This window comes from Cherax quadricarinatus, chromosome 9, assembly GCF_038502225.1.
Source record: "Cherax quadricarinatus isolate ZL_2023a chromosome 9, ASM3850222v1, whole genome shotgun sequence".
Classification (NCBI taxonomy): Eukaryota; Metazoa; Arthropoda; class Malacostraca; order Decapoda; family Parastacidae; genus Cherax; species Cherax quadricarinatus.
The window spans coordinates 5,252,959-5,277,366 of record NC_091300.1 but is presented as its reverse complement, the minus strand read 5'-3'; the positions used below and the strand labels follow the sequence as shown (position 1 = coordinate 5,277,366).

The 24,408-nt window shown below is 43.0% G+C and overlaps 1 protein-coding gene across 29 annotated transcripts in view; it reads right to left on the bottom strand.

The window, feature by feature from the left end:
- Positions 1-24,408, bottom strand: part of LOC128686186 (nucleolar protein dao-5) — a 1,503,768-nt gene that overhangs the window by 321,008 nt on the left and 1,158,352 nt on the right. For all 29 annotated transcript variants that reach the window (XM_053772972.2, XM_053772989.2, XM_053772979.2 and 26 more), the window contains one exon: positions 6,655-6,716. In XM_053772972.2, coding sequence (XP_053628947.1) covers positions 6,655-6,716 — 62 coding nt within the window. The remainder of the gene's footprint in view (positions 1-6,654; positions 6,717-24,408) is intronic.

Below are 24,408 nucleotides of genomic sequence, written 5' to 3'. Positions count from 1 at the left end.
ACCCAACTCGGCTGTTCGATACAGTAATTCGTGGTTCATGAGAAAGTCACTGATGGTGCTGGTGGCTTCACAGTCAGAATGATCTTCCTGGAGCAGGAATCGAATCACACCAGACCACATGGGATCGGTTCTTTCTTACTGGAAGGAATGAACAAACTCGGAGGAGTGGATGACTCCCCCCGGTTGAAAAAAAAAAAAAATTAACGCTATAACACGCAATATGAGCAAGGGAGAACGAATCTACTATCTCAAACTACAAGCACAGGAGAAAAGAAATGAACACGGTGAACAATGCTGATATTCTGAGTCGCACACAGTGACATGAGGTATCAGCTATAAACTTCACTTGCAAACATTAACAACATGGAAGTTACTCGAGAAATAACTTCTTACAATGCACTGATTACTGTCAACTAGGATGGGATCACAATCTGAAACACAAGGGACAACAACAACACTCAAGTGAGCACACTAGCCACAGAAACGTCTTTCTGCAATGGCTGGTGGCATCAGCAAGAGATGGCATAACTCGTTGCAAGTAAAGTTCTTCTCAAAGCGTCCCCTGGGAAGGAACGAATACTTGAACAAGTCGCCATCGCAAGGATAGTAAGCACTATCCTGCGTGCACGATATTGTGGCTGGAGTCCAGACAGGAGTGACAGCATTACTAGTGCCTGACCGCTCGGCTACGTTAATAAGTAATTCACGGATCTATAGGAACTTAATCTGAACTTCACATTTCGCAGCACTTTAACAAATCTCAGATACAAGCTGTGAGAACAAACACATTGCTCAAGGGCTAGGTATTGTCTTTCAGTCAGTAAGGGAATGTTGGTACTGTAGACTGATTCATATTGACTTTGACAGGCATGATACACTAAGTGAACATTCAAAAGTGACTGGGACATGACCGCAAACCATGCTTCAAGACTATGTACATGGCCATTGAATAAAGGTAACGCATCAAGGGAATCACGAGTATAACTATAATATCTCGGTGTCTGAGTCGGTCTGTCAGTCGGTAAGGAACTGTGAGGACTGATGACAGGACCAGCAGTAGTAGCCTGAGAGGTCTGAGTGTCGACATTCACTAAAGTATCACTTGACGGTATGTGAGACATAATGGCAAAGTAGCACGAGAACAAATAAGGCAAAAATAATGAACAATAAAAATGATATAAAATTCTAGAATTGAAATGAAAAGATATACAACTAATTCTGCAGAATAATGTTTAAATACACTGCAAGAGGAATGAAAACTCAATTTAAAGGACTATTGACCAAGGGAAAAAAATTTATATTGAAATATACAAGTAAAAATATTACTGGAGACTGAATTAAATTCAAAATGAGCTGTCTTTACTCTTGCTAATAAAGAAATTAATTAATTAAATTTTTAAATCAATGTAAAAGTATCAAATAAAATTATTAAATTGTTAACTGGGAAATTTTAAATATTTTCTAAGAATGCATAGACAAAACTAAAATATAATTCACAAGATATCAATAAAAGAAAATAACTCACTGCAGAACAAGTTCAAAAATAATTCACTTCAGAACAAGTGCAACAAAATAAAGTATAGAAATAATCACTGCAGTAATACAGTGTCACTGGGAAAACTCAGGTAAAATAATGAATTAAAATTATGAAGATCAAAAAAAATAAACTGATTGAACACTTTAACTCTTAATTGTAAATTAGACAAAACAATTTACTCAAACAGAGTAAGAAAAACACTTTACGTTAAAAGTAATTGAAATTACATCAAGAGTGAATTTGTTCAAGAATATAAAAATATGAAAAAAAATTAAAACACAGGTACAAAACAGGGAATATAACACTTACAATGACGGAGCACACTTCTTAAATTAATATTCTTACAACAAAATCCTGCTGTGACTGATACAACAAAAATCTTGCTGTGACTGATACGACAAAAATTTTGCTGGCAAAAATAATGGTACACAGTCTGCGAAAAAATTAGAGAAATGAGACACTGTTGGCATACGAAAAAAAAATGACACACAGAAATAAATGGAAAATTTGGTATACTGGGGTAAATATCACTGCAGAATACAACGCTGAAAGAATACAATAAAAAAAAATGAATCACTTCACACAGGTGACTGACTGGTACACTACACAATAATACTTACGACAGACGAATAGCATAAAGAAAAACACAGCAGAATAATATAAGATAAGTGAAAACACTGAAAAATATTGGAAAAATACTGAGTTAAAGAAATACTGCGTTTACACTGAAAACACAAGGTTTAGAGTACACAAACAATTTACTATAAATGTCTCACACACGCAAATGTCTTTAAATGCAAGAAAAATGTCTCAAGAAATTATCACTGAAGTCGGGAGTAGGAGACGGACGGTGAGTACTGGTGGGGGGGCGGGTGTCTGGTGTCCCGCGCGGTGATGGCTGACGTCACCTACATTCACTGTTGTCGTGAAGAAATGTGCGTTCTAGACGAACTCACATAACTGGCTTTATCGGTGGCACCAGCTACAATCTCTTGACCAATTATGTGAGCCAAAACAGTACTAGGACCCGGTACAAGGGTGCAAACAACCACAGGTAGAAGAGTGGATGGCTGGTGGGAGAGAGTGGGGGGTGTGACTCTCGCTGGGGTACTGCCGCGCACCCCGGGAGGTGGAGGAGAGGTGGGGGAGAAGACTCCCTGGCGGACGCGCTCACTCCACTACCCACGAGATGACGAACAACCCACTCTATGCCACAGGAATGGTAAAAACCACTCTTAGCATCCAACAGGAAGCACAAAGCGAGATACACAATACTTCAGAGGAACTTGGCTTACTTCTTACTGCGTGGCTTACTTCTCTCTCTCAGCTGGGTTAGAAGCTGGGTTGGCTGGCTGGCTTACCCCACGAGAATGGATGACTGGAAGACGTGTAACGATGCACAAAGCACGGAGGAGCAGTTGGATGACAGGAGACAGGCTGGATGATAGGCTGACTGGCGTTCACTTCCACAGTCTGGCTTACTGACTGGCTTAATTGCAAAATCCGGGTCAACCCCTCGGAGATTGAAGCAATTAGCACACGAACTAAGCCAGGAAGCTTGAAACGGCTGCAACAGGCTTGCAGGCTGAAGCTGTGAGGGTATAAGCTGCTGGCTCGAGGTGGTGCGGATGGGTAGTGGCTGGTGGGTGTGAGGGGAGGGCATTCACCGTTGACCCTGCCGGCTACTCACAACAGTCTTCAAACGCCTTGAATTACCCTTAAAAACGTAAATCCACGCTCCACACCGCTGTACACCATTTATCATGTGGGAGTTCGATACGTGGATTAGGGTAGAAATACTCACGTAGGCTGTTATACGTATAATTGCTGTTATGTGGAGAATGCCCGCCAGACGTACCTATCTCCTTGCTTCCACTCGTAACACTGACTAGCCGTCTGGCCAGTACCCCGTAGTGGGTGTTTTGAAATAGTGTCAGCTCAGCACAATATGAGCGACCGTGACTCAAGACGGTTGGTCGTTGAGTCAACGGACAGGTTACTGGTAACTGGTTACTGGTAACTGGTTACTACTACTGAGAAAATTGCCCTTGTTATAATAAGGTTAGGTAAGTTTTCTAAGGTTCCTTTGGTGCAAAATTATTATTTTTTTACATTAACATAGAGAAAATTTTAGCAAGGACTTAATTTTAAATAAGTTCTTGCTGACTAATTTTACCTATTCGGCACGATATAATATATATATATATATATATATATATATATATATATATATATATATATATATATATATATATATATATATATATATATATATATATATGACTATGAAGGGAGGGGGCCCCAAGAGCTGGATAATATGTGACTGTGAAGAGGGCCAAGAGCTGGAGGGTGGAGATACATAAATGACGGACAGAGAACTATAGTTACATAAAACCCTCTACTGACATAATATTACCCTGCACGTTCCACACTTCGTTAAGCTAACATATCGGAACGATTAACGAAACCAGTGCAAAATGAAAGAAAAAGAAAAAACTAAGATGCGCAATAAGAAACCAGATACATGTTCCTAAGAATTGACAGGGGAATTGTAATTATATTTTTTTGTCACTGGATTACCGCCTTGGCCTTTGACAGCAACACTCCAGACACCAACCATAGCCACCTGAGATAATTTCAAAACTTCCCAAAACACTGACCAAGTCAGACGAGGAAGGTAACTATGGTAACGAAAAAAGATCGCCACTCAGACTTTCAAATGGGGAGACGAAGATTCTCACGTGCGCACGTACGTAAATATACACAATACATACGTACACATACATATAAAAACATACATACACATGTACATAAAAAAAATCATACCTGTCGTGACGGAGCAACAAGGTCTGCATAAAATTTATTTTAGCGAAGCATTGTACACTATATAAAAAACTCTCTTGCTCTGTGTTCTACCCAAATATACACAGATATTTAGGAGGAGGACAAGAGGAGGAGGAGGAACAGCAGATCAACACAGTCACTGCAGATCAACACAGTCACTGCAGATCAACACAGTCACTGCAGATCAACACAGTCACTGCAGATCAACACAGTCACTGCAGATCAACACAGTCATTGCAGGTTAACACAGTCACTGCAGGTTAACACAGTCACTGCAGATCAACACAGTCATTGCAGGTTAACACAGTCACTGCAGGTTAACACAGTCACTGCAGGTTAACACAGTCACTGCAATCTGAACAAGGATTAGGATCAATGGTACTTGACCACAACTTCTCACCGTAAGAAGTGAAAATTAACGAGCATTGTCAAGTTGAGAATTGTGAGGGCATGTCATGTTAAAGCCTGGTGAGGGGGGGTTTGGTAGTGGGGGTGTCACGTTAAAGCCTAGTGAAGGGGGTTTGGTAGTGGGGGTGTCACGTTAAAACCTGGTGAAGGGGGTTTGGTAGTGGGGGTGTCACGTTAAAACCTGGTGAAGGGGGTTTGGTAGTGGGGATGTCATGTTAAAGCCTGGTGAAGTGGGGGTGTCACGTTAAAGCCTGGTGAAGGGGGTTTGGGTGGGGGGTGTCACGTTAAAGCCTGGTGAAGGGGGTTTGGTAGTGGGGGTGTCACGTTAAAACCTGGTGAAAAGCCTAGTGAAGGGGGTTTGGTAGTGGGGGTGTCCTGGTGAAGGGGGTTTGGTAGTGGGGGTGTCACGTTAAAACCTGCCTGCCTGTGAGGGGGGTTTGGTAGTGGGGGTGTCACGTTAAAGCCTGGTGAGGGGGGTTTGGTAGTGGGGGTGTCACGTTAAAGCCTGGTGAGGTGAGGGGGGTGTCACGTTAAAACCTGGTGAAGGGGGTTTGGTACGTGGGGGGGGTTTGTAGTGGGGGTGTCACGTTAAAACCTGCACGTGGTGAAGGGGGTTTGGTAGTGGGGGTGTCACGTGTGGTGAGGGGGGTTTGGTAGTGGGGGTGTCACGTTAAAGTTGAAGTTATGTTAATTAAAGCCTGGGGAGGGAGGTTTGGTAGTGGGGGTGTCACGTTAAAGCCTGGTGAGGGGGGTTTAGTAGTGGGGATGTCATGATAAAGTTTGGGGAGGGGGGTTTGGTAGTGGGAGTGTCACGTTAAAGCCTGGTGAGGGGGGTTTGGTAGTGGGAGTGTCACGTTAAAGCCTGGGGAAGGGGGGGCGGTCTTTGTCATGACCTCCAGGGGAAGGGGAACAATGATGGTGGGGGGAGTGGAACAATGCCGGAGGGGAGGGGGAGGAACCGGAGTTAATGTAGAAACTGGCTTCCATTGACAACATTTTTTTAATGTATATTATTTTTAAACAAAATTAGGTATACCCGCAGTGTGCTGATACCACATACCAGAGTCAATTTCTCAACGTTCCAGGTAAATTTACAGATATTTTCTTTAAATTAGGCCAAGTCACATAAACCTATATAAAAAAAATCGGCAGGTGAATGACTCGTGGTACGAGAACGAGCTGCTATAATACAGGTACACAGTGGGAACGAGAACTAGCTATGTTACCCCTGTTATATTCCATCACACACGATGGCCTTCATGTTTACGGTAATGAAATCTGTCAGCCTGACCTGAAAGACTTCAGCAGGACGTTGAGGGTATCATCAAGTATTCTACTATGGTTTCAGTAGCTATTTCAGCTTCAAAGATGCTGCTCCAGATGGGCTAGACCTAACATACAACTGGGAAGTAACATCCTCTACATTGAATGGAGAACAGAGACGGGGATAAGCGCTTGTACACACTCCCAGTGCACTTCCATATTCACTCTCTCACTCATATACACAAATTAACGCTCTTTGAAATGAGCCTTCCTCTTATAATTCTCTGAAGCACAATCAAACTCTTATTAAACCAGAACCAAAGCTTCATTTGCACGTTTTAGTTACCTTTCCAGCTGGTGGCGTCCATGGCTCACAATAAAAGGTTAAAAACACAGCTATGAGTGCACAAATACATTACCTGCACAGCGAAAAGTATTCTGCCATCACCACAGCCTAAAACTGCACTAAAGGGGACAAAAAACGCACTTAGAAATACGAGACTAGCCCTATTAAAACACCAAAAAAATATTAAAAAGTAAATAAAAAAACCGAGTTTCAAATGTCCTTGTGTGTGGAGATGGAAGCATGCTCAGCACAGTACCTGACTAACACGGACTCGTTGCTCGCCGTCCCCGCCCTCCTGCATACCGCTGCCAACGCCACCTGCAAGAAGAAAAATATTCACTCGTGTGCTCTTACTTCTGGTGGCAGAGTACACCGAGATGCTTAAAAAAAAAAAACACGTAAGCAAACATTTGGAAGTATTAGAAAATGTATCGGTCCTGGGACTTTTAATCACTTCTAACATACAGAGGTTAAAATGACCTGTATATATAGGCGGAAAGTAATGTGTGAGTGACGCAAGGTGACCTGAAGGCCACCATGTGTTAGAAGTGATCAAGGTCCCAAGACCGAAACGTTTTCTAATAAATATGTCCTAGTGTTTGCTCGTGTCTTTTTAAACTAATTTGTTAGTATCTATTATTACCAGGGTTTATACTACACAGACTCGTGTGTGTGTGTGCGCAGGGAAGATTTCTCATTTTATATATATATATATATATATATATATATATATATTTAGTATGACACTCCTCCTGTATGATGGAGTATGACAAAAAAATCAATTTGCCAAGATAACAAAAATAATGTACAGTACAGAAGACGCCAGAAGCGCATGGTTATTTCTCTGAAAAACTGCAGGCTCGAGCCTCCTACAAAGAAACAGAGACTGTCTCGACACCGGCCATGGCTGCTCCTCTGAGGCTGTCAGAAATTGGTTCCGGAGGTCATTGCTACAGCAGCTCAGTCTCAGACCAGGCCTCTTAAATTTAAAATAAAATACATGTACAAGAACTACAAAAAAAAAGAACAGGAGTAAATTATATACTGAACTTAGTATAAGTTGGTAAGATTTATTACCTGTCTTACATGTTTACGAAGCAGAAAGAAAATGAGCAGCAATCCTGCAAGAGTGCAAAACATCTAACGGGATTCAGTTTCACACTTGTATGACAAGACGATAAACACTAATATTTTCCCTGGATGGTTGTCTGCCGACCTACTTACAATAAACCTGTATTTATGTTAAACAAACAAAGCAGGAAGAACGGGGGATGGAACCCTTGGCAAGCAAGTCCTAAAACTAGCAAGCCAGTCCGATGGTCACTTTTCCTTAAAAAGAGCAAGGACACTGATGTGCCCTCATTTGTGGGCTGTTGTGATAATGACAGCTCTTCTGGACTCAAGACCCTTAATATAGTGATGGTGGCTCCCAAAGACCCGTGTCTAGTGAGTTGTGTGGTAGCTCTCCAAGACCCGTGTCTAGTGGGGTATTGTAGTGATGGTGGCTCCCAAGATCCGGCTCACACACCTAATAAACGCATCTGTCAGCCTTTGATCTATTGTGTGGATGTCTCGCCTCGCACACAGTGTCCCACCTGCCCAACTTCACACACTGTGTGAGTGTCCCACCTGCCCAATCTCCCACATTGTGTGTCCCATCGACCCAACCTCCCACACTGTGTGAGTGCTCCACCTGTCCAGCATCCCACAGAATTAAGGCAGCAAAGCATTGTATCAGCTTCTAAATCTACATACGTACTTTATTTCGCTAATTCATCAATCGTAGACCACAGACCTGGTCTGAAGCAAGCTTCATTCAAGTTAAGTCTGGATGTTTTTAATGACAGATGTTAGAAATTTCTACTTCGTATTAAGCACAGACACTATAGACTATTGCGATAAATTATGAAGATTCAACCTAGGAGGCCTGGTCTGAGACCGGGGCGCGGAGGCGGTGACCAGGGAAATCAACTTCAGATAGGGTTCCGAAACAAAGGCAAACAGTATGATTTTTTTATATACCAGAGGAACGAGGGAAGGCCCTTCAGCCATGTTGGCAGTACTAGTAACGCAACTTTCTGACTCTCATGCCGGAACATGTAATAATCAAGGGAGCTTCAAGCAGCCTAGTGACCTGCATAAAGTAGCATCTCTTCCCTACCAACCGTTGTTAATATGTATCTGTCTGATGATCGTTCCAGGGGTCGACGGCCCCCACAGCTCTCTATCCCAAGCGTCCCAACGTATTTGTGCCATGATGCTTCAGGGTACCTTGTTCCACACATTTCCCACCCTGTATATCAGCCAGTGTTTATAAAGGAATTGTCTGGATCTAAATTATTATTATTATTATTATAATCAAAAAGAAGCGCTAAGCGTCTGGATCTAAATCTTCAGCAAACTTAATGGCTTATTTCGAGTTGTAGCTAAACTATAATTATAACCTCTTCATCAAATACTTTCCAATACATAAATTGCACTATAAGCCCTGAGAGAGCATGCAACTGTGAACTTTTCAGAGTCTTCTTAAAATAAGATTCATTATTCTCAGAATACTTTTCTGTGTATACTGTACTTTTCAAAAGAATTTACGCTCATTCTGCGACAGGGTGACCAGAACTGAAAATTATATTATAACCAGGGCCAGTAAAAAGTTAAGATCAAGTTCATAGATAACATTTGTACAAAATTTAGGACCTGGTCGCGGGGGCGGTGACCCCCGCAATTCATTTTAGGTAGATCCTCTATTTATTTGATTTTCCCCTATATAAACATTCGGCATATATTTTTAACCTACCACAGACATAAAATATTAATTTATAATTCAATTATTCTTTATTTATTGTTAGTCAATGGTCCTGACTATCGGTAGCACTTTTTTTTTTAAGCAAAATTTTAATAAGATGAATACCATCCGCACAATAGTCAAAAACCATTCCAACAATAAACATATTTATCAAAATGATGTATTTCAGTATTACAGACTGCATGAATTAGTGTACTTAGTCACGCAAATTATATAAAACATTTCGGGCCATACAAGCAAGGTCTAAATTATTCGAAGACTGAAAACACACAGTGTTCTCCAGAAGTTCATATAAACATCTTAAGTTACTAATACATTATTTCCCCATGAAGTTTCTTTTACAGGGTAGTGATCGATGGTTGACGCAAGTGAGGTAAACAAGCAACAGAGCTTTGCTCAGACCTCAGGGAATATATTCATGACTTGCTCGGCCTGTCTTGTTGACACGGTGGCTCCTGGGAGCATCACAGATAAACACAGCCAACAGCACCACACTCCACAAGTTTACTCTAGGAAGAGGGTCGTGACATTATGGAGCGATAGTGCCAACGTAACACTCCAAGAGGGAAAAATGACACCGCCCCTCGAATGCTAAGGTGCCAAAAACTATATGTGAAAGTAACGGAAAGGAGAGGTAGAGGCCGAGGATTCTGGAGTGGTAGTATCAACACCTGATCCGATCATCGCAAAAGGAAGGATCTCGAGGAAGCAGTGACTCCCTGTAGCGCTCGTGTAACACCCTGGCACCAATGATGGCACTGCTCTATCCGGAAGATGGTGCCAGAGGATCCTTACTCTCCGTGCGTATAAAAAAGTCAAGTTTTCATTTTCTGAAAAAAAAATATATGCTAGAGGAGGATGCGATAAAAAGATAGCTAGGTGTGTTCCATCCCATCAAGGTGACCCAGAGAGTCATCCCGCGTCTCCGACCCCTGGGCACCAACACAATTTTATGAAATTATCTGAAGGAAATACCTCCATACCTCTATCATTCTTCCCCCACACGGCCAGTATTTCAGCAGCGTCGAGCCCTCCTACCTCAGCACTTCTCTCCCCTTCCCCTACGGTCATAAATTTGCACTTGGTGGGATTGAATTGCAGTAGCTACCTGTGTGACCACTCCCGCGGTGTGTCCAGGTACACCCTAGAGTCCTTACCTCTCTTCTTCAGGCCCTATGATTCTAGACAATATTACATCGTCTGCAAGCAGGGATATAACTGTAAATGGTAGCTACCCTGTACTCTGGTTTCTTTCTTTCTTTCCTTTCTATGCTCCTCTCTGACACATTATTTATATGTATAAAAGAGTACCAGTCCCAGTACTAATTCTTGTGATGTTCTACTTATCGTTATAATCCACTGAGATACCAAATCACACCTATTGTTTCCCTAACGATCTAATCCCTTTTAAGTATATTTTTCTGCCATCCCCACTGATTTATCCAACCTGTAAATTAACCTACGGAAAATATAATCACCACCTTTCCTGTTTTATCTCGAGTTATTCTATGACGGAATTCCTTTAGATTTCCGAAACAGCATTTATCTCCGAACTCATGTTTGGCATTTGTGAATACATTACTCATGTGTTCCAGCACTCTTGATTACCTTTATTAACACCTTTTGAGTGTAATACAGGGGAAGAATCTTACTCGTTCTGCTCGACTGGCATGACATTTGACATTTGCAGGTTTCCTGGAAGCTGCCCTGGACTTCTTCCCTTTCATGCTGTGCTCCTCTGCATCCTGTTTCCAGAGTTCTACTCTCTAAACCCGACCTGAGGCCAGACTTCACTCTTAACTGCCTGGAGAACCAGACATTTGTTGCCAGCAAACCATAGAACTGGTTAATCTTACAACTGTTATGGGAACAGGTCTAGTTTCTCTTTGATGATTTCTTTGTCGGGGTTGTCTGCCTATCTGATTGATCGACTGATTCAGACAGCCGATTAAGCAATTCTTCCTCTCTCTCTTTTTTTTTTTTTTACACAGGGTTTGACAAGGTTAGGTTAAGGTTCCCTAGCTTTATTGACAAGCTATTTACAAGTTATGTACTCATAACTTTATTGACAAGCTAAGAGCTCATTTGAAAGCATTTTTATTATCACGAGACATACAAGTAGGGAACAGGATGAAGTTGGAGCCACCTCTGGGCCAGTATTTTTCATCTGATCAACTGACTTTATCTCGTTATCATCATAATGCTGTACAAATGTGTTCCAGATTCGAGCCATCCTGTCATGCTGTCGAATCTCTTTCTCTCTCTAACAAGCCAGCACCTCCCCATCCCTCCCAGCAGTATCCAATTTTGATAAATAATAATAATAAAAAAAGTGTCCAGACGGGTGCTACACAATATTCTCCTGGTGTTGACGGACCTGTTTAATGACATGCAAAGTTGAAACAAAAGAAGGAAACTGTATTTTATATCTTCACTTTCTTTTTTAAATAACTTAAACATGGCAAAGCTTCAACAAACTTTTTGTTTTTCTCTTATAAAGAAGAAGACACCACCGCCTCCACCACCTTGGACTCACCAAGCTAAATGTTTGGCACCTTCCATCACAATTTTCTCAATCTAAAAATTCACGTTTCCGAAGTTCAACTTTTGAGAGAAGAGACTAAAAAAAAATACATATATAAAATTACCATTACTTCAAGAATCTGAAATAAGAATAAACAGTAAAAAAATGGATTTTCTTTTCTGACTAGTTAGTACAGACAGAAGTTATGTGCAAAAAAAAAAAGAAAAAATATTAATTCCTGGGAAGCATGCGAATATCCTTTTACCTCCGACGGCTTCCAAATTAAAAGGATAAATTATTCCCGAAGAGGCCAGCTGGCCTGTTATATAGAGGTGGCCGTCTGGCCTTGACCTCTCAGACTTTCTACATAATCAAGGGAATTATTTTCTGAATAATAGTAAACACATTGCGTGTGTGATTTATAATATATATATATATATATATATATATATATATATATATATATATATATATATATATATATATATAGAAAACAACCACAAGTGGAGTTGAATGATAGCTCTAGGTCTTTCACTTCTGCAATATTGCAAGCTCCTGATGCGTTGATTGCAACACGAAACACCTAAAGCTATCATCCAACTCCCCCTGTGGTTCTATATATATATATATATATATATATATATATATATATATATATATATATATATATATATATATATACACATACACAGCATTAACGTTAATACCAGCTTCATGGTTTTAAGTATTTCTGGTAGTGTAGAGACAGGTTGTGTGTCAAACACGCACTAACAGCCTGGTTGATCAGGCTCTGATCCACCAGGAGGCCTGGTCACAGACCGGGCCGCGGGGGCGTTGACCCCCGGAACTCTCTCCAGGTAAACTCCAGGTAATGGAGAGCCATTAACTGGACCTACTTGCTCACTAACACTTAACAATTACCACATTGCGGAAATATTGATAACAGTCATTCTTAACAGACACATTTCTATTGAATGGAATTTGAAAAAAGGTAACCCTTACGATACGTGATGTGTGTGTAAGGGTATTTCTGTGTTCTCAGCCCCACCACCTCTCTTATGGTACATAGCGTGGAGGCCGTACTCCCCCCCCCCCAGACCATTCCTCTAAACACCGACAGCTTGAGTCCAACCACCTACACAGATGGAAACCCACAGGCGAGTGTAGAAAAAGCAACACTCCCTAAGCACCTCCACCACCCTACATGTGGGTGTGGGAAAAAAGTCCCTTCCCCGACACACTCCCCACACATTCCCCCTGCAAGCCTCTCCCCCCTAAGACTGGGGTAGTCAGGGGGAGGCGACCACGACCCACACTACCGACGCTGATCAATACCAGAGGTGGGGAGAAAGGGGAGAGGACGGCGGCGGAAGGGATGACTGGGGAAGGGGGACCTAAGAGCACACACAGCAGACAGTACAGGGTGATTTAGGGGGTGGGGGTAGGGGGGGGGTTCTCACTCAAGGCCGAGGGAACCAAGGGGACAGATCACCCTTTATCCTGCTGCCAAACACGATTGATGGACTGACTTGTAAGAGACGCTTTTTTTTTTTTTTTAAATAAAATCTGGTATACGAGCAGTGTGCTACTACCCAACACTGATATAATTACATAGTGGGAACAAAAGCTAGCTATGTTTTACTGATATACTCCATCACACACGATGGTTTAAATACACGAGCTAGTGAAAAGTGTCAGCCTGAGCTGGGAGGCTCCGGTGGTGTCAGCCTGAGCTGGGAGGCTCCGGTGGTGTCAGCCTGAGCTGGGAGGCTCCGGTGGTGTCAGCCTGAGCTGGGAGGCTCCGGTGGTGTCAGCCTGAGCTGGGAGGCTCCGGTGGTGTCAGCCTGAGCTGGGAGGCTCCGGTGGTGTCAGCCTGAGCTGGGAGGCTCCGGTGGTGTCAGCCTGAGCTGGGAGGCTCCGGTGGTGTCAGCCTGAGCTGGGAGGCTCCGGTGGTGTCAGCCTGAGCTGGGAGGCTCCGGTGGTGTCAGCCTGAGCTGGGAGGCTCCGGTGGTGTCAGCCTGAGCTGGGAGGCTCCGGTGGTGTCAGCCTGAGCTGGGAGGCTCCGGTGGTGTCAGCCTGAGCTGGGAGGCTCCGGTGGTGTCAGCCTGAGCTGGGAGGCTCCGGTGGTGTCAGCCTGAGCTGGGAGGCTCCGGTGGTGTCAGCCTGAGCTGGGAGGCTCCGGTGGTGTCAGCCTGAGCTGGGAGGCTCCGGTGGTGTCAGCCTGAGCTGGGAGGCTCCGGTGGTGTCAGCCTGAGCTGGGAGGCTCCGGTGGTGTCAGCCTGAGCTGGGAGACTCCGGCGGTGTCAGCCTGAGCTGGGAGACTCCGGCGGTGTCAGCCTGAGCTGGGAGACTCCGGCGGTGTCAGCCTGAGCTGGGAGACTCCGGCGGTGTCAGCCTGAGCTGGGAGACTCCGGCGGTGTCAGCCTGAGCTGGGAGACTCCGGCGGTGTCAGCCTGAGCTGGGAGACTCCGGCGGTGTCAGCCTGAGCTGGGAGACTCCGGCGGTGTCAGCCTGAGCTGGGAGACTCCGGCGGTGTCAGCCTGAGCTGGGAGACTCCGGCGGTGTCAGCCTGAGCTGGGAGACTCCGGCGGTGTCAGCCTGAGCTGGGAGACTCCGGCGGTGTCAGCCTGAGCTGGGAGACTCCGGCGGTGTCAGCCTGAGCTGGGAGACTCCGGCGGTGTCAGCCTGAGCTGGGAGACTCCGGCGGTGTCAGCCTGAGCTGGGAGACTCCGGCGGTGTCAGCCTGAGCTGGGAGACTCCGGCGGTGTCAGCCTGAGCTGGGAGACTCCGGCGGTGTCAGCCTGAGCTGGGAGACTCCGGCGGTGTCAGCCTGAGCTGGGAGACTCCGGCGGTGTCAGCCTGAGCTGGGAGACTCCGGCGGTGTCAGCCTGAGCTGGGAGACTCCGGCGGTGTCAGCCTGAGCTGGGAGACTCCGGCGGTGTCAGCCTGAGCTGGGAGACTCCGGCGGTGTCAGCCTGAGCTGGGAGACTCCGGCGGTGTCAGCCTGAGCTGGGAGACTCCGGTGGTGTCAGCCTGAGCTGGGAGACTCCGGTGGTGTCAGCCTGAGCTGGGAGATATCTACTAACAGTTCAGCAACTTTAAGGATTATGTTTTGGCAGAACTGGAGTTACTGTCACTTAAGAATTTCTCTTTTTTTTTTTTTTACACAGGGTTTGACAAGGTTAGGTTAAGGATCCCTAGCTATACTGACAAACTATTTACAAGTTAAGGATTCCTTACTTTATCTTTATTGACAAGCTAAGAGCTGTTATCTACATCAGCTTATTTGAAAGCATTTTTACTGCTATAAGACATGCAAGTAGAGAACAGGATGAAGTTGGAGCCATCTGTGGGCCAGCATTTTCATTTGATCAACTGACTATCTCGTTGACATCATAATGCTGTACGAATGTGTTCCAGACTCGAGTCATCCTGGGTATATATGATCTCAGATGAAGTGATGTTCTGGAGAATGGTACAGCCAGAGTGAAGTTGCTGCTTTCTGCCCGTCTTGTGGTATAGAAGCTCGCTTCACGTTGTCCTCGAAGTGGATCCAAGTGTTGTACTTTGACAATATTGGCCTTGTACATAACAGTAAGGCCACCCATATCCTTCCTGTGTTGAAGGCTCTGCTGAAATGACAAATCTATCCAGGATCTGTTCTGCTGAAATGACAAATCTATCCAGGATCTGTTCTCTACTCTGTCAAGCAGTCGCAGAGGAAAGGGAAGGGGGGCAGGCAAACCAAGAAAGTGGAGCATACTCAAGGTGTGAGCATACTTGTGCCTCGTACAGAATCTGGCAACCCCTACTGTCAAGTAGATGCGAGATACGGCAGAGTACTGTAAGCTTCCTGGCTACCTTGTTTGCAAGATTTACAACATGGTTCTTCATGGTCAATTTGGAGTCATATTTCACCCCAACGATATTAACTTCTTCCCCAGGTACCAACACCCTCCCATTCATCGTTACTACTGCACCGGCATAACCATCATGGTGCCTAGAGATCATCATCATTTGTGTTTCCTCAGGTGCAAATGTTACTTGCCATCTATTCCCCCAAGCTGATATAGCTCTTAGCTGGTGATTGATGTAGCTTAGAGCAGCTGGCATTTCTTCTCTTGGATAAGTGAATGTCACTGTACAGTCGTCTGCATATGCATGGGATTCTGGGATGAGATGATGGTCATTGAAGGAAGTCTTGCTGATACCGTTCCATTGAGAACCACCCTTAGAGATCTACCATGAAGGTAATCACTTTCTCTCCGTCTTAGGATGAGGGTAGAGAACTCCCTAAAACCGGAGTCAGTTAAGTCATGGGGAGTTAGAGACGGCATGCGTGACAGCCGAGAAGAGAAAGCGCGAAATCCCTAGGGTTTATACAGAGCCTAGGGAACGGGAGGTAATCAGGTCCGATCTAAGGGTGGGATACCTCCGATTCCTGGGATGAAGAACCCTTCGCCGGCCTCAAGGCATCCCTTATGAGGAGTGGAAGGAGTAAAATGGAATAAACTGAGTGTAAAGTACGTGGAGGATAAGAAAGGAGATACATTGGATAAACTGGGGAATGAAACGAGCGAGAGAAACTAGTTAGTGAATGGAAGGGAGGAAGCCGCGGGATTACAAGATGGATGTGATGGAGGAGTGAGGTAAGTAGGAGCTATCCATTCACTGGAACAGTGAAAAGTAGGAGCTATCCATTCGCTGGAACAGTGAAAGATAAGTAGGAGCTATCCATTCACTCGAACAGCAAAAGGTAAGTAGGAGCTATTCATTCACTAGAACAGTGAAAGCAGGAGCTATCCATTCACTAGAACAGTGAAAGCAGGAGCTATCCATTCACTAGAACAGTGAAAGCAGGAGCTATCCATTCACTGAAACAGTGAAACGTAATTAGGAGCTATCTAATCACGAAGTGAAAGATGGAAAGGATCAACTTGCTGGAACAGACGGCTTGGAAGAAGCTTCAGTTAACAGTACTAGAGCAAATACATAAAGGAACAACATACTCGAATTACTATAACAGGAACGGGAATGGTTAGATTACAAGGCTGGGGAACAGACGAGCATGGAACAGGTTCCGGGGAAAGCCAGGAAAATAAAAATGAACGTCAGAAGGTGAAGCCAAAAGGAAGGAGAAACATTTAAGTTTAGATGACGAAAAGGAGAAGAGGCAGACATGTAAAAAAAAAAGTGAATAATCAAGAGCTTACAAGAAATAGTATACTAGCAGAAGATATCAGAGAAGGGAGTCTGAATGGACGCAGTCCAGCGTGCAGATTAAAGGATGAATAGGGAACAGTGAGGACACAGGTAAATGCACATAGGAAGAGGGAGGGGGGGAATGGAAAGGAGACAGGGGTTAGAATACACGAGAGAGAGAGAGAGAGAGAGAGAGAGAGAGAGAGAGAGAGAGAGAGAGAGAGAGAGAGAGAGAGAGAGAGAGAGACCTGACAAGGAAGATCATGAGATTTAGTGAATTAAGAGTTGTTCTCGGAAGACCAAGAAAGAGCCACTAACAGGGGGATCACCTGAGATCATCATTCTTCCCCCCCCCCCCCACACACGCCATAAAGAAAAATCTCTCTCTTTTTAAAGCTCGACTATTCAGGAATGCGATCACAATTTGTCTCAGCCTTACTCGAAATATTTTTTGCCTTGGTGCATCGCTTCACGTGAAATAATCTAATCCTAGAATGCCAGAGTTTTAAAGTCAATAGCGTGGCTAAATGGGCGTCAAAAAAAAATTCGGTCTTATTGCACACGAGACTTGGGATACAGTACAAAATAACCCCAAAATAATAATGGTTATAAATGACCATAATTTTTAAAGGGGTGGACCGGTAAGCCAGCGGAAGGCCTCGGTCAGATGACCAAAAGCTCCAAAGGCGGGTCATCATCTGACTAAGACCCGCGTCAGGAAACATTTGTCCTGTTTCCTGACGAACCTTACCTAACCTTACCTAACCTAACCTAACCTAACCTAACCTAACCTTACCTAACCTAACCCCCAATAAAAAGCAGAGGTACAATGAATACACCCAGAGATAACTCAATAAAGTATAAAGGGACCAAGACTTTTCAATACCCTCCTTTTACACACAAGGGAAATTACCAACATACCCATAGCTAAATAACAAAAGGCACAATACCGTGACAGGAACAATACACAAATAACCCGCACACAGAAGAGCATGTGACTTTGTAAATGGTCCAAGTCGGACCGAAACGTCGTCGTGAGCTTCTGTCTTTAATGTGCGGGTTATTTGTGTACACCCACAGCTGTCTTCAAGAGAGAACTTTATAAGTTTTATAAGTCAGTTCCTGATCAGTCAGACTGTGGTGCATTCGTTGGGGTGCGTGCTGCTAGCACCACCAGCCTGGTTCATCAGGCTATCAACTAGGTTTGGTCTGGGACTGGACCGTGGGGGGGGTGAATAACCCCCCCCCCACTGAATCGCCTTCCGGTAACCTTCAGGTACATAATGGTAATAAGATTTAAGTTAAAATTAGACGTTATTAATCTTATTTATTCTAAGCATTTGTAACTTCATATACGAGTCTATGAGATCAACCTCCAGCTCTTGGTCCCGTGTCTGCCTTCGATCCACCTCTGGGATACAGTGGTATCACAGGTATTTTTGAGTCCCTGTACCAAGTTTTTTTTATTGTCACTGTTGAGCTCATTTATCTTCTTTACGAGAGAGAGAGAGAGAGAGAGAGAGAGAGAGAGAGAGAGAGAGAATGAGAATCTATACATGTCCTCTTGTTCTTTGTTTATCCCTGGTCAAGATATCCTTAATTACACTGTCTATGCCCGGAGGATTTTGTCCATCTTGAGCGTATTCCTTTTATCTCTTGTTATCCGCGTCTTTGCCTACCGGCTTGCTCTCTCTCTCTCTCTCTCTCTCTCTCTCTCTCTTCCCGCCCCCTCTCTATTATCGACTATATTCCTCTACTTGTGTCAAGGACACTGTACACTACTTGGGTCCATCTGAGCTTTGACCTGCTGGATGGTATATATACACAGGAGACAATGAAGGGGTCCTTCCGGGATCAAGTTGACAAGTTGGCGTGTTAAGGGCGACCCTGGAGCATCCCTTCACTCACTCACTGTTGACAACTAGAGTTCCTCAGAGACTTCCCAACAGAGTAATTACAACACACTCATTTCTAACTCCCCATATCGTGTTACCCACACCGTCTAATCAACAAGTTCAGGCATAGTTAATGATCTCCAGTTCTCCTGATATTCGAAGGATTATAAATGTATTTAATGCACCTGAAGTTTCAAGAATGAAGAGATTCACCTGGACGAAGTAGGTATTTTATTTAAATTTGTCAAATTCTAAATAACCGAGGTCACTGCTCTGGTGTTAAATGGGGGGGGGAGGGGGGAGAAGGCGACCACCTGATTTGGGAGTATTCTCACATTACTATGTTAAATATCTAACGTGATTCAGAACGCCAATTTCTTTACATTTTCTGCAAATTTTCAGAAGCTGTTTTCAACATTTTATGTTATAGTGTTAGTGCACCATACATAAACCTGCAAAAACGTATATTTAACCACAATCAAAACAAAGTAAGCCAATCGCATGACGTCTGGCATCCAGGTGGGCGAAGAAAATCAGGAAACGTTCAAATCTGAACGATTTTCACCAGCGGCAGGAAAATGTGCAGCGGGGACGACATTGTTTAATAATACAGAAAGAAAAACCCTCGTGCGAGGACATTCTTTCGTGTGTGTACTGTTTACTACTTAACTACACTGTATTACTGGCACTTGTCACGAGCGTTACCAACACGCACACTACCTATCTCCCTCCTACCTGTGTCTACCTGCAGGCTCACGCGCCTCACCCCCGCCCTCATACCTTTATAATATATATATATATATATATATATATATATATATATATATATATATATATATATATATATATATATATATATATATATATATATATATATATATATATATATATATATATATATATATATATGCATGCATATATATGTAATGTAGGAGGATGTTATACATAAATGCTGTTGCCCTGATCTGTGATAATGGAGATGTCTACAAAAAAAAAAAATCAATTTCCTCAATGTATGGGATAAGCCGTCCTGAGATATGGTAATTCTCAAGTAATAGTAACTCCAGCTCTGTTGAAAACAAAACCTTCGAAGGTGGCGTAGCTGCTTAACCTTCAGTGGAATACTTTACAAAATCCTCATTAAATTACTAGTCTCCCAGCTCAGGCTGACAGATTTTGACACTGACTCGCCCAAGGGTGATGGGATAAGACAGGTTAAACATAGCTAGGTTTTGTTCCCACTATATAATTGATTCCACACCCAAGATAGGTCACATAACACAGGGCATCTTCAAATGTTCTGTCAAGTGTTAAGCAACTACGGGAGATTTAGAGGTTTTGTTCCAGCAGAGCTGAAGTTACTATTACTTGGGAATTACCATCTCTCGAGATGTGAACAATACTTTTTCTTGGGCGTTGAGTAGCTAACCTCGAGGAGGAGAGTTGTTAGTAAGAATGAAGAGTAGGGAGGAAGAGATAAACAGGGAAAGGGGGAAAGAGAAGCAGATAAGCAGTTATATTTATTAAGAGTTGGCACGTCCGCAAAGTACTGCTGATAGTTACACAGCTGATAGTTACATAATGGGAACAAAAGCTAGAACAATACAGCAACACACTGCTGATGTATTCAAGTCTGCTGAAAAAAAAAGTAATTACCTATCTGATTTTTCCTCCCTTCTTTCCCTACTTACCTCTTCCTCTCTTTACCTTTCATTATTACTACCGGCTTTCCTTCACTAGTCACTCTATGCCAAACTATAGTTCACAATCCGTAATATCGTCCTAAACGCAAAAACGAACACTGACTGTACACAGACTGGCTCGGGTCCATGTATACAGAAGCACAGCTACTGTACACGTACACAGGGTAGCTCGGAACTGCCGTAGTTGTAGTTCCCACAGTTTATGTCGGGTAATTATCTATTCATATACTGCCTTAATGTTACTGTTTCCTCCTGCCATACTATTAGTGCTAGTATTACATGTTATTACTACCGCTATCGTTAATGCTGCTTATGTCGCTCTTCCTGCTTATCTTGTTGCTACTGCTGTTGCAAGTATTGTTACTACTAATAATAATAATCACAATACCGTTGTTAGAAAGTTCACAAACAACTGTCACTTAGGAAACTTCAGACGTTTCGGTCCCCCTGGACCATTATGAAGTCAAGGTTATGGCTTTCTTTTTAGCTGTCCAGGTGGGACCGATACGTCGTCTAAAGCTTCCCCTCCTAAGTGGTTTCTCGTGAGTTGTTAGAAGAACTGTAATAGCTATTGTCGTCGTCGTCGTCGTTGTTGTTGTTGTTGTTGTTGTTGTTGTTGTTGTTGTTGTTGTTGTTGTTGTTGTTGTTGTTGTTGTTGTTGTTGTTGTTGTTGTTGTTGTTGTTGTTGTTGTTGTTGTTGTTGTTGTTGTTGTTGTTGTTGTTGTTGTTGTTGTTGTTGTTGTTGTTGTTGTTGTTGTTGTTGTTGTTGTTGTTGTTGTTGTTGTTGTTGTTGTTGTTGTTGTTGTTGTTGTTGTTGTTGTTGTTGTTGTTGTTGTTGTTGTTGCTGCTGCGCTTCCTCGTGCTGTTTCTGATGCTACTAATTCTGATACTATTATCGTTGCTGACACTTTCTCCTGCTGTTATAGCTACTGCTGCTGTCACTGATGCCGTCTGTTACTATTTACGCTATTATTGTTGCTGACATCATTTCTCCTGCATTTATAAACTACAGTTGCTGCTTATTCCCCTCAATGTTCCTACTACAGTATTGTTGCACTATCCTCCTCTTCTCCCACTACTGTTCTGGCTGCTTCTACAACATCACTATTTCAAGTGAACGCACAGCACACATTCCACTATTCAAACACCATTATTTGGCGTGCATAAAGAATGTGTGGACACACGAAAGCACTCGCCCTTTTTTAATTCTTGTTTTTCGACTGTGGATATTTAGTATATTTGTAGTCAGGCATTTTAGGTGATTTACTCTCGCTTACACACATATATATACATCATCATATATTCCTTCGTTATGTTCTTATATATATATATATATATAAGAAGTTAAGAACGAAGGAATACGATAGCAGGCCTATTGGCCCATGCGAGGCAGGTCCAACCCATATTTAAAGCTACCAAAAATTATTACCTTAATGGCGCTACCTGGGAGTATGTTCCAATCGTCTACAACTCTCTTGCCAAATCAGTGTTTCCCCTATATCCATTCTATATTTAAATTTCTCTAACTTTAATCCACTGTTGCGAGTCCTGTCTTGGTTAAATATTTTCAACGCGCAATTTGTACCATTTTTATTTATTCCTGTTTTCCATTTGCACTCTTCAGTCATTTCTCCCTTAATTTTACAACTTTCCAAAGATGGCAAGTTCAAAGTCTTCAACCTATTTTTCCAGGAAAGCTTCCTAAGACACAGAAACAACTTCATTATCCTTCTCCGTATATTTTTGAGAGCATTTATGTTCATCTTGTAATATAGAGACAAGAACTGAGCAGCATAATCTAAATAAGATCTAACCAAGATTAATAAAATTGAGGTATAATCTTATAGCTTCTATTATTTATACTTCTTGATATATATCCTAGTATTCTAATCGCTTTACTGCGAACACTTATACACGGTTATCTTGACTTAAAATTATTGCTAACCAAAACTACAATGTTTTCCCATTCACTTTAAGATCTATATTTTTTTTTTGCTTATAAATACTATAGTTTTTCCTATTACTAGGATTAGAACCTTACAATTGTCTGAACTGAACTGAATCTGCCACTTTTCTGACCACATCAACCTATCCAGGTTCTCCCGTAACCTAGTGTCAACACCGAAATCATTTCACAGAAAATTTGTGTCGCTATTTATCCCCTCGTCAATATATTTGTAGACTGTGAACAAGAGTCCCAACACTGACCCTTGTGAGACACCACTGGTAATGAAGTCCTCATTCTGATTTATCTCCATTAATGCAAACTCTGTCGCCTATCGGTCAGCCAGGTCTCGACCCAGATCATTTTTCCTAATCCATGTGCCGCTACTTTCTTGATCAGTTTCCTGCATGGAAATTCACCTTACTGAAGTTCATATAACATATCGTATTCCTTATCTTCATCTACGGTATCAAATATTTTAGTGGAAAAGGTTAGTAAATTCGCAAGACAAGAACCCTCCTTTGTAAAACCATCCTCAGATTCGTTGATCATCTCATATCTTTCAAGGCAGCTTCGAAGTGAATCGGCAATTATCGATTCCATCAACTTTCCCACAACTGACGTTAGGTCCACTGGCCTATAATTTGAAGCCAAGAACCTATCTCCCGCTTTGTAAAGGAGCATCACACTTTCTATATCCCATTTATCCGGTACGATACGTAAGATATATGGAGTGAATCAGAGATGATTCAGAGAGATGATACAGCCACAGCAACATGCATGATGAAGAAATAACAGAAGCCAACAATGTATCTACAATGATGAATTACGTGACCGTAAAAGGCATGCAGCACAATAAACTGATTGACGTGATTAGAGGTGCACGCGATTGGTAATTACAGGTGAAAGATCCTAACAATGAAGGAGCGTGACTTGATAATTACAGTCTCTCTCTTAACAATGGAAGCAGCGTGTTACTGCAAATTAAACCTTAACTACTGGTGAGTGACACTAGCACTGGTCACAGTCTCTCCACTGCGATGATAAATTCCCTAATGGGAAAATATTCTCTTAGTAAGAATACCCAGGTGTTGCACGTTTCTAGTTTTTTTCAAAATAAGAATATTCAGGTGTTGCATGTGTCTAGTTATTCAAAATAAGAATGGAATGAGCTGCCTGCAGTTGCAAGGCGTCAGGCCAAAGGAAACAAGCCCCAGTGCTTGGCTCTTCTGGGTTATCCTGGCTACCTGAGTTAATTAGGTTAACCTACCTCGGTTACCCAAGCAGCAAGTTACCTGAAGTATAAGAATTCAATTTTTTTTTTTTTGAGATAACTGAGTCTGAAGAATAATAATTCACAGGTGGGAAAACTTAATTTAATTCTGAGAATTAAAAAATATATACTGATTTTTTTTCCGGGACTTAGAAAACGACGCGCGTAAAGCGCTGTAGAAAACACGTCAATGAGCGCTGCTGGTCCCGGCGACCGCATGCGTAAGATGCCACAGTGACCGCAACCGCTGTAGCGTCACGCTGGTTGATGAAGGGCTGGCTATTACGCGCGGCTTCCAGGACGCACTACTTCCGGTGCTACTGTCACTAGGAGCTCCCTGCACGCACCACTTGCGCAACCACCTGCCAGCATCTCACGCGTCCCACTCAACCACCTGTGAGAATGTCACGCATCTGATACAACCACCTGTGAGAATGTCACGCATCTGATACAACCACCTGTGAGAATGTCACGCATCTGATACAACCACTTGTGAGAATGTCACGCATCTGATACAACCACCTGTGAGAATGTCACGCATCTGATACAACCACCTGTGAGAATGTCACGCATCTGATACAACCACCTGTGAGAATGTCACGCATCTGATACAACCACCTGTGCGAATGTCACGCATCTGATAACCACCTGTGAGAATGTCA